The 11,911-nt window shown below is 43.3% G+C and overlaps 1 protein-coding gene across 1 annotated transcript; it reads right to left on the bottom strand.

Moving 5' to 3' along the window:
* Positions 1-10,408: 10,408 nt before the first annotated feature.
* Positions 10,409-11,633, bottom strand: GPR27 (G protein-coupled receptor 27). The gene has a single exon (XM_063113498.1). The coding sequence runs from the start codon at positions 11,631-11,633 to the stop codon at positions 10,503-10,505; it is 1,131 nt and encodes a 376-aa protein (XP_062969568.1). The 3' UTR covers positions 10,409-10,502.
* Positions 11,634-11,911: the final 278 nt, after the last annotated feature.

The following is an 11,911-nucleotide window of genomic DNA, read 5'->3' as shown; positions in this document are numbered from 1 at the left end:
TGGTGTGTGCAACATGATCTCTGGCAACAAAATGCAGAGGATAATCTATAGTATGTGTATACCGAGTATGTATCCTTGTGCCCACCTGGGGATTTCCTCCTCGTGAAGCCTAGAGCCCCCACTCATGTGGTCGTGACAGCTATAGGCAAAACGACAGCCTGCTCCATGCAGTGACAACTGTGGTGAATATTTCCAGGCACCCTGTAACGTTAGTTCAGGGTTTCTTAACGCAGACACTACTGACTTTCTGGGCCATGTAATTTTTTGTATGCAGGACTCTCCTGTGCATTGTAGGATATTTAGCAGCATGTCTGTCCATAACTCACTAGGTACCAGTAACACTCCCCCACCTTGTGACAAACAAAAATGCCTCTAAACGTTGCCAAATGTCCTTTAGGGGTTGAAGGTAGTGATAAATGGTCCCCCTTTAAGAACCACTGGTTTAGTCGAAAGCTATTTTGTGTCTGCTTGAAATCATTTAATAAATTTCTACTTCAGTATCAAAAGTTGAAATGACAGTATTTAAAAAGTTAAACCTCCATATGGGACTTTGCGGAATCAATATCCTAAAAAACAAACAAAACATTTTGCATCCAAAATAGTGGAAAGGTAAGCATTTGATACAGTTTACGTATTCAATCAAAGAAATATCAGTTATCTGTCAGTTCTATATTTGATTGTGCTTCAAAGAAGGCATTTTTTATGTCACTCTTTAAAATAAAGCTTAAAGCAAAGGGCGCAGATAAAATAAATTCTATAAAGTTGAATGATTTCACATCTTTAGAGTTCGCTTCGAACAAATTTCCACATTGTTTAGATCTAAATTCTCATCACTTTGATTAAAATGTGATTTAATTTATGAGAAATGTCTTCATTGCAGAAACTCAAAAGATTTGCATGCAAAATTGGGGGAAATTGTGTTTTATTAAGTTAGATTTGAGTAACTGTTGAGAGGTTTCACAAATTGAGTTTCCCTATAGACAAGATTAAGGCTGGCATGAGTGTATTTGGTTCACTCTTAAAAATAAACAAGCAAATCAACAAAAACTTTTCTTTATGGAAAATTTTAAACATAATAGTAAAAAGAAAAGTGTGTAAGGAAGCCTCATATATCCACCATCCAGTATTTTATCAACATTTATCATCCTAATGCCAGTCTTGTTCCGTCTCTACCTCCCCAAACCCACCTCTGACCCTTCTGTATTTCCTGTAAGCAAATCTATTTGGTCCCTTTTTGATGGGGTCTACTAGTCACGATTCCATATGGGACAGACAACCATCAACATCATCAGTCTTTTCTCTTTTGGCTGTCTGCTTATGTCCCCAGATGTGGCCAAGTTCCTTTCACTGATCAGCCTGCACTCCTAAACATTTACTCTTGAGATATATTTTTGAAATCCCAAGCTGGAGTTTGAAATGGAAGAACAAAATATTTCTGGACCAGAGTGGGCATATGAATGAATATTTTTTGCTCCTGTATACAATTTTAAAAGATAATAGGTCACTGCTCAAAGTATGAGAACTACAGAAGAATTTTGTTAACTATGATGCTGTGATTGTTTTATAGGGAATTGAATGCTGTCTGAAATTATTAGTCCATTGGACAGCAAATGTTAATGTTCTCTATTTTCTTGGATTTGGTGAGGAGGGGGGAAATCCCTGAATACAAGAAAAAACTGGTAAACAAGTTGACTTCCATAATTCATTCATTCTCATATTCATGTATTCTCATATATTCTCTCTTTCCCTCCCACTTCTCCCCCCCCCCTTTTTTTCTTTTCCTCTCTGTCAGTAATTTTCACTCAGTAGTTTTGCCACTCATCTAGACATCTAGAGACTGCATCTATAAGCTGCCCAGGTATGGCTATGCGACTTAAATTCTTAGGGATGGAATGTGAACAGAAGAGATCAGCCTCACTTACTTAAAAAAAAAAATGTACTCCACTTGCTCTCCAATGGGGAGGTGCAACAATGAATCTGGCTACTCTGGACCCAGAGAGTGAAGGCCCTAGGGGAAGACGGTAGAGCTCATGACCTCTGGAAGCACCCACCCCAAACCAGGGAGAAATAACTAAGCCTCTCTTATTTTAGGTCTCGTTGCTAAGGCACTCACACCTCTACCCTCACCAATAAGTGGAATCACTCTTTTCATAAGTGTATCATTTTGTTAAACATTGTATTTCATTTTCTTATCTTTAAAAACTTGTTTTTGTGTTCTTGTTTGGGGGTTGCCCTGCAGAAGATGGGATCAATTGCACACCTGCCCACCCAAAATTGATTTGAGAGTTTGGATTGATGACAGGACAAAACTAGGAGGATGTAACAAGATTTATTAGTCACATAAAGTGATTTTCTGGTTAGAGCAGGGCAGGCATGAGTTGGTCCAGGTCCAGGTGGTAATAGCAAGACAGTGAGTTTGGTTTTAGCTTTTACTGTGGCCAGGAAGCAGAGCTGGGCTGAGGGTTCCTGCCAGGATTAGCTAGCCAAGGTATAGGGATGGACGGAAGGAAGGAAGGAAGGAAGGAAGGGAGGGAGGGAGGGAGGGAGGGAGGGAGGGAGGGAGGGAGAGGAGGAAGGGAGGGAAAGAAAGAAAGAAAGAGAGAGAGAAAGAGAGAGGTGGGGCTTGAGAGGTGTCAGTGTTCAAAGTCAAATAGGACTTTTCATCTTTATCACAGTCTTGAAATACTATCTTAATGAGAAACTGCTAACGAAATGGAGAAAGAATCTTCAAATTAGAAGTGATTGAATTTATATATTTTGGTCACAAGAGTATTCATATTCCAAACACTAAGAAAATGTGTAAATCCATCTTCTTGTAGCCAATGTTCTAAACTCTGAAAGATGTCACCTACCCATGGCTTAAGAAATTTTGGAGACGAGTAAAGTCACTGAGGCCCATTGCAACTGTAAATTTTCTTATGATGTTTAAATGAATTTTAATCTTGCCAAAAGGTGCCAGAAAAAAAAAAAAGAAAGAAAAAAGAACAAACTTTAAATGACAAACTTTCAGTAAACAAAACTGTTTTTCAAACCAGCAAAAGTAAAGTAATATGCTATAAGCAGAAGACTAATCATGTCTTTGTATAATTGTGTTCCTTTCAATAGAGACAGGTTATTAAATACATATCTAAAGGTATTCAATTCTAATATCTCTATAAAACTTATATAGGTAACTTACACATTAAAAAAAATCCTTTGTCAGGCCACATATCGCCATACTCACAAAGGATTAGAACAATTATGCAAATGAAATTCTATAGATAGCTCTGGGTATCCCATAATTCCTCAAGATAGATATGCAAATTAAACTGATCGTGACTGCAGGTTAAAAGAATTACACACTGTACAGTTACACTCTTTAAATCATTTTGCAGAATGAGTACCTGTGATGGGTTCTTTCCTATCTCTTCTACCTACCACATTGCCATGCATATTGATCAGTATTCAGGAAATATATGAGGAATATATGGGGGATAAAAGGGAAAAAATGGATATGTTAAGTGAAAAAGACAAGGAAAATTTCATCTCCTCCTGCATTTTAACAATTGCTATAGAATTTTTTAATAAGACATGTATTAGGTTGGCATTGACACAAGTAATTTTTCAAAGCCCCTCAAAATTACAGCATGTCGGTGTCTTCAAGAAAATGAAACCATTTATTGCTCTCTCCAAGTTCCAACACAGGTTCCAAACAAAAAATGATGTGTGCTTCTCAGATATCATTTCCTGGCAGAAAATAAGATTTCCATCCTAGAAAGCTATGCAGACTGTCATAATTCAGGTAATATAAATGTATTAGGAAAATGTTTAAATACACACTTTTCCGATAGTTTACGTGTTCTCCACCTAGAGTAGGCTGGCCACTTAAAACTTACTTTATAAATGTCTAAATTATTACTCCTAGAAGCCAAGTAGTAATAGCTTTAATTTACCTGTCCCCTTAATGTTACTGAGAAATAAGAATAATGTGTTTATGCCTTGACATTGCAACTTGAAACATTTTTGCATGATTTCTCTGTGTAATCTGAAGTGACTTCAAGACTTAAGACCTGCTATTCTCCTCCTCCTTTGGGAGTGGGGTGGCGTGGTCCTCTTGAGAGATACCTGTTGATTTCTATTTACTTCTGACATTACTGATCAACAGAGTCTTTGATGGCTCAGCTCACAGCAAGATTTTATGTAACAAACTTCCTTCATTAAAATGACCACATTCCTTCCTGGCACTTGAACATTCAGCTAGAATTGGAACTGAAAACTTAGAAGAGAGAATTATGTGGTTTTATTTCACTTACAGAAATGTATGTTAAAACTGGACTCCAGAGTGAGGACAGTGCAGGAGTCAGAAAGAAATGTAAGAACCCAGGAGGAGGGGAAGATGGAACCTGGACAGATTTAGTTCCAGTCGTCTGGTGTTTCCTTTTTTTTTCAATTGGGTAACCAGAGATATAACATCTAGGGCCATTTCCAGACAATCTATTATGATGTCTGATCTATTCGATATCCCAGAGCTCTTTATCTAGATCCCTCTTTTGGCATCTATCATGTTCTGCCTTGCTTCATGGTTTGGTGTGCATTTGCCAAGTTTCCCCAATTCACTTGCTAACTTGTTAGCAAGAAAACTGTACCTTTCTTATTCCTGTGTCCTTCTGCACTGTCCAACACAGAAACTGGCTTCTTACTAGCTTTCAATATCTATTAGTTGGATGGTTTCATTCAGGTGGTTTTCCAGACTCTTGTAATTAGATTCATGATATCAAAAAAAGTTCAAACATACACTGATCCAAAAGATATTATAAAATGTAGTTAAACAGAACTTGCCTGGTAATAGGTATCTGTTTTGATTTTCCGGATTCATTTCAATCTAAGAAATTATGTCAAATCTATCTCATTTTTTTTCTAGAGCCAGGTTAATTAATTTTACAGCATCAGGCAGAACAATCTGATAGTTGGAAAAAAGGAATTAAATAAGTCTAGTTTTTTAAGCTTTGTCAATACAGTTCCAGGATATCAAGCATACCTTTCAAAGGGGTGGGGGGATGGGGTAGTTTTAAATATTATTGCAGTTACTTGTTGCTTCAAATAACAGGCTTCCTGAATATTAATGGCTGGAACAATAGCAGTTTTTATTTCAAAACCACAAGTCTAGACGTTGCTTCTCTGGTTAAGCAGCTCAGGAATGTTAACATGGGTGCCTGCACTCTTTATCTTTCTGTCCTGCTATCTTCACTGTGTTTACAGTGTCTCTGCTCAGGGTTGCATGATGGCTGCTGTAGTTTCAAGCACCACATCCGCACCCAACACCATCCCAAAAGGAACAAAGAGAGGGGGGAAGAAGGCTATCCTCATGGGTTGGGTTAGACCCTGTAAGTCTTGTCCAAATTGGAGAAAGAGCATGAAGAACCCCTTGGACTCGGATCAAGTTTGCTTTTACTCTAATTTACTCGTAAAGCAGGCAGTTCAAAAATGATATTGGGACTAGAATGCAGGTGGGTAGAGATGGTCTCCCCTTGCCTTCCTTGCCCCTCATGGAGAGGGTCCTGAAGTTCAGTGGTCTTGGCAGCCCACACAGAGTGGCATGTCTGCCAGGTGAATGGAGAACAGTATTTTGGGTCTGCTGCATTTTATAACAAGAGCTGCCTCAGTACACACAGACAACTTCAAATGTGGGTAAGACAGTTAAGTCTCCTACTCAGTCAGCCATGACACTCAGATCTAATGACTGAGTTTGGAACTTTGAAAATCTTACAGGGTCTGCGCTGGGATAACATCCCCATCTCTGTTGAGGCTAGGAGTTCACCCTTTATGTCCAGTTCACACTTTATGTCTGAAAGTTTAACAGACAGTTGAGGTGGGGACATAGAGGAAGAGAGGACTTTGGACATAAAGAACAATATGTGCAAAGGTACGATGGTGTAACACAGTAGGGTCTGTTGAAGGCATGGGTCCTGAGGAGAGAATAGGAGGAGGTGAGACTGAAGAGGGAGCCAGGAGCCAATGGTGTGCGCCGGGTACAGGAGTGCAGACTTCTGGAGGTAAACAGAATGTACTGTGGGAGCCCGGAGGAAGCATGACAGGGCTGAGAAGGGCCTCCAAAAGTCTTGCACCTGTGTCCAGCACAGACCTGATATTCAGCTAGGACCTGGGGGTACAGTTGTACAGGTTAGTCATGCCCATGCCATCCCAGTTGTTAAATACAGTAATCCCCCTTTATCCCTGGGGTATAAGTTCCAAGACCTCCAGTGGGTGACTGAAACTAAGGATAGTGCAGAACCCTATATATACTATATTTTTCCCTATACACATACCTATGATAAAGTTTATCAGTTAGGCACAGTAAGAGATTAACAATAATAACTAATAATAAAATAGAACAATTATAACGATATACTATAATAACAGTTATGAGATTGTGCTGTCTCTCTAAGTATCTTACTATAGTGTACTCAGCCTTCTTCTTGTAATGAACAGCATAGGGTTTTTTTTTCTTTCCTTATTAAGCTGAGAACTTTCACCTTTTCACTTAAAGGAAGCACTTTATGGCTTCTCTTTGGCATATCTGAATTGCCAGCATCACTGCTTGTGTGCTTTGGGGGCCATTATTAAGTGAAATAGGGTGACTTGAACACAAGCACTGTGACACTGTGACAGTCTATCTGATGACAGGTGGACAGTGTGGACACTCTAGACAAAGGGACGATTCACGTCCTGGGACGGGGGGAGCAGATGGCACAAGATTTCATCACGCTACTCAGAGGGGCATGCAATTTAAAACTGATGAATTGTTTATTTCTGGAATTTTCCATGTAATAGTTTCAGATTGTGGTTGACCATGAGTAACTGAGGCCCCAGAAAGTGAAACTGTGAATAAGGGAGGATTACTGTATTGCGAATATTACCCCTGCTCTAGAGGAGATGGTGAGAGTCGCAGGCAGAGAGCAGGGCATGGGCTTTCTAGGAAGAGTGGAGACCTTGTGCAAAGGTCATCTGAGAAGGGAGAGGTGGGAATACAAGGAGAGGATGAGGCCGGGGTGGTGGACGGCCAGACCATGAAAGGCATTCTGCAGCACACAGAGGTTTGCAGTCAGTTCTCTAGGCCTTGGGAAAACAGGGTGGACTAGATCCCACCAACCCAGTGACCCACTTGCAAAATTAAAACTGTGAGTCAACTCTAGGACCTGGGACCCTGTCACATCTAAGGGGAAGGGCATTTGAGAATGTAGAGGGCTTAGATGGTGAGACCAAAGACTCAGCAGAAATAATTATGTCATATTTTTTTTCTTTTAAAAATAGAAATAAAAGGAGAAAAGCAAGGGAGGGAGGGAAGGAAAAAGGAAGGAAGAAAGGAAGGCAAAGGATACGGAAAGAGAAAAGAAAAGTAGAAACCAACATGGCAAAACTGACAAGATTTGGCAAGGCTGAATAGTGGATATAGAGATTATTTATCATTATTGTTATTGATTTGTTTTATGTTTCCCCACTTTGTTTGAAATATTTTTTAAAAAACGAGTATGTCAGGTATAAATTTAAATAGATATAGACTTTTTGGCAAAGTTATTTGACATAAGGTATCAAAAGAACTAAAAATGCTCATTTTTGACTCAATAACTTCATGCTAGGACATGCAAAGATTTATGTACAAGAAATCTATTTTCTAGTGCTTCAAGTAGAGTGATAACTCATTTATTTCACCTTGGGTGGGTGGGAGGGGAAGGCGTGCTGAATTAATTTCCCAAATAAACAAAATGAGCTATTTTAATGGAAGTCTTCCCCAAATACATTGTACCTGTCCTGGTACAATGAGAAGAGTATTCTGGACACAACCAACCTCTTCTTGATGATTTCTGATTAATGTAATTAACGTCAAAGTACATATTAATAGATTCATTGATCCAAAAAGCTGTTGGGTTCGAAGGGCTTTATTGTCGCTATACACTACTTTCTCATAGGAGGTTTGTTTCTCTGCCTGTCCTGGTTCTTTCTTTTTCCTTTACAGCTGGCTGTTATTTCTTGCTTCTCTCACCTGAACTTTCACTGGAAACCTTGCCTTCTAACATCTAATCAGAATTTTAAAACAACCCCCCCCCCCCCCCCAGGAAACCAAGTGTGTACACGTTGTATCTAAAGCAAATCATGTTCAAACAAAGACCTGGAGGAATGTCTCCAACCACCTGAAGAACTTGGCTAAAATGCTTTATCCTGGGTCGGACCTCAACACATCCTAATTTAGAACTTCTGGACCACACAAGCACTTAAGGTAATTCTTATGAATGTTAGAATTCAAGAACCTCTTCCCTGTGGATTCGCCTATGAAAAAATACCTTATGAACTCAAGGCTATGCAGGGCCAACAGGTCGTCTCTGGTACAGTTGAGCTCTGCCTAAGGCTGGAGTGTCTCGGGAGTCTGCTATGATGGCTTCGTTCCTGTGCCACGCCAGGTGCTAAATATTCTGACTATCACATGGACTTGGTGACCTCTGTTTTTTGAATTTGCATTACTTGGGTGGGTACAGGGTTAGATGAGGAGAGATTTAATTCCTGGGCCTCTCCGTCTTTGGGTTGGCTGAGATTTGGATAATTGAGGTCCACCTGGACTTGTGCCATGGAGAGAAATGGGGTAATTGTTACTCATATTTTCCAAATATGATAATGTCTTCACAGACTGATTAACTTTCACAAACAAAATAAAATAATGCTGCCTACTTACCAGAGATAAATTGGCTACACCCTCTTATCATTATTTATCCTTCTTGGGCTGAACATTTAATAGTTTATATCATACTCAACTAAAATAAGTTTCAATATTTACTGCACCCATTTTTACTTATTACTTTTATCAAAATGATTACTTTGCTCATGCTCCTGTCTGATATGTTTATAAAAAGTTTTTTTCTAGTCTATGTCACTTAATGAATGTAATTAAAATCCTCTCTGTCATGCAAATAAAAAACAGTTTTAAAGTGGTATATATGTCTACTGCTTTTTCCTATTAAAGAGAAGATTCACAGATTTTTATGTTGCATTTTAAATTAAAAAGCCTCCAAATGTCTTCGATATAATGATGGCCAAACTACAAAACCTAAACAACATTCATTAAGAGGATATTAGCACATGAGTAACACACTTAGATGCATATTAATATCAGTCAGAGCCTCAAAGAACAACAAAACAACCACTCCAGAGTGAAAATACTGGTATATTTGTATAATGCAAAGAGAAATACAGATATAAATCCTCAAAATGGAAGGTACGTTAATAAAAATGTAGCATTATAAGCAAAAAATATTATATAGTACTTGCAGAATTGTCTTTCAATTTAAGAGTAACATCTAACAAAGAAATATTATTTAAATTATAGTTCTCATTAATAATTTAAAACAACCATCAATAGAACAGCACAGCTTAACCTAGCAAACATTTTAAGGAAATGCTTCGTCTCCTAGAAGGAGGGTATCTTTATATTCCATTCATTTATTATACCAAGGACAACAGAACAACTTTCAAAATGGAAATTAGTTTCATAAGACAGAATAAAACTGGGCTTTTCAAAGCACAAGCCATTTCCATAAAATTATTTTAATTTTTACTGGTAAGAAATACCTAAGCAATTTTGACTTAGTACTCTGCTTCTCAGAGCCCTCCCAATCTGTGAACCACAACCAGTACATACAAACACATGCGATACTGTATTTCTCCAAACCATTACTAACCCAAACACTTTTTACTCTTTTAAAAGGTACAATTTTACAGAAATGTTTCCATTCAAGATTGGTATAATACAGAAAACAGTTGTCGCTGACGTGTATTTTTCAGTAGTACAGGATAAACTAGGAACCAAATCTCACTTGTTACTTACTGCTTACAGTATGACTGCCTTGCTACTTACTGACTCCCATTCTGCTCTTTAAGTTCAAGATCAACACTGAACAAAGTTCTCAACACTTCCAAAGAACCAGCGCAGCACAGCTGACCCAGCAGGCATTCAGGGGGAACTTTAGACACCAACCCCCCCGGCCCCCTTCTCCTGCTTCCAACAGAAGACCCTCGAGAAATCTAACTTGTGAGCTCCCCGTGGGTTCCTCTACGTCACTGCAAAATGTAATGCCACTTGAGGTTGTCAAAAATAGCTTCTGTAGAAAACTGGCCATGGCCTTTAGGAAATGTTGCATGAAGATCAGTTTAGCTTTTATAGAAAAAGAAAAAAGTAATCACACATGGGATAAAAAGACGTTAGTACCAGTACAAAAAGACTGCAGGGCCTACTGTCAGGAAGAAAGTAGTATCTTAGGAGAAGGAACGTGCGGAGCTGGAGTGGGGCTGGAACACGCAATCCCCACCTCCACCCCACGAAGAGGAGTCTGTACCATCCAAGTGTTTTTCACTTCGAGAGTCATTTTGAAGGCAGCTTAGAACATTAAAAAGGGGACAGTAGTGGGGACAAACGACGTTGTCCAAGCCAAAGGGAAAGGCTGGGTTCGGGGCAGGGACTGTGGCAGGAGAGTCCTTCATAAACCAATGCCTTTCAAATCACAGGGGAGGGTCGCCTGGGTGGTCTGGGAGCTCTGGCAGCAGGGGAACTGGGCCCTGAAGCAGTCCCTCAGCTCCCTGTTGAAGAGGAAGCACACGACGGGGTTGATGCCAGCCTGCGCGAAGGTCAGCCACACGGAGGCCGTCAGGTAGGCCTGGGGGACGGCGCCGGGCCGCACCAAGACCCGCAGGTAACTGGCCACGACGTAGGGCCCCCAGAGGAGCAGGAAGAGCAGCGTGACGGCGTAGAACATCTTGCACAGCCGCTTCTCCGTCTTGAACTCCTCCAGCACGAGGAGGCGGCGCGCGCCACGGCCCGGCCCAGCGGGCCGGATGCCCACGAGCGCGGGCGGCGTGGGCCCGCGGCCGAAGCCCGCCGTCCAGTTGGCGGCCGCCTGGCCGGTGGCGCCGGGGCCGTGGAAGGTCCAGTCGTGGCTGACGGCAGGCACGAGGCGCGCGGGCCGCATCTTGCGGCGGTCGTGGATGAAGAAGAGCAGGCGGAGGTAGACGAGGTGCGTGGCGCCCACCACCACGGCCAGCAGCAGCAGGAAGCCCAGCGCTCCGGGGGCGCCGTCGGACCGCTGCTCCAGGGCGCACGGCGCGTCCTCGTCGTCGCCGCCGCCGTCCAGCACGGGCGGGAAGGCCGCGGCCAGCGCCAGCGCCCAGGCGGCGCACACCAGCATCGCGGCGCACGGCCAGCCGGCCAGGCGCTCGGCATAGAAGCGGTGGTGCGCGATGGCCAGGTAACGGGTGACGCCCACGCCCAGCAGCAGGAAGGCGGCGTGGAAGCAGAAGAGCGCGGCCAGGAAGGCGAGCAGCTTGCAGCCCAGCGCGCCCGGCGGCGCCCCCGCGGCGGCCGCCGCCCGCCGCGCCGCCAGCATGACGGCCGGGAGGCAGGCGAGCGCGCGCAGCCCGTCGGCCAGGCACAGGTCGAGCAGCAGGTAGTACGGGGCGCGGTGCAGGCTGCGCTCCCGCACGATGAGCAGCGCGAACAGCACGTTGCCCGCCAGGCTCACGCACAGCAGCAGGCTGAGCGTGGCCAGCTTGAGGCCCAGGGCGGCCGCTTCCCCGCCGCCGCCGCCGCCGCCCGGCTCGCTCGCGTTCGCCATCTCGGCCTCCCCGGGCCGTGCGCTCCGCCTCGCCGCTGCCCCCGGCCTCGCCGCTCCCGCAGGCCGCCCGGCACCGCGCTCCGCCGCCGCGCGGGCCCCGCGCGAGCTCCCGGGCCGGCGGGTCTCAGCCCGCGCCCGGCCGGCCCCTCCTCGGTTCCCCGAGCCGCAGCCGCGCCACCGCCGCCGCCATCTCAGGAATGGTGCGCGCAGGAGGCGACGGCCACTCCCTGCGCCCTGGGCGCGGCGGGCTTCACTGCGGACAGGGCCGCGCCGCTGGC

Source organism: Cynocephalus volans, chromosome 11 (genome assembly GCF_027409185.1).
Source record: "Cynocephalus volans isolate mCynVol1 chromosome 11, mCynVol1.pri, whole genome shotgun sequence".
NCBI classification, from domain to species: Eukaryota; Metazoa; Chordata; class Mammalia; order Dermoptera; family Cynocephalidae; genus Cynocephalus; species Cynocephalus volans.
This window is presented reverse-complemented; position numbering and strand designations above follow the sequence as displayed.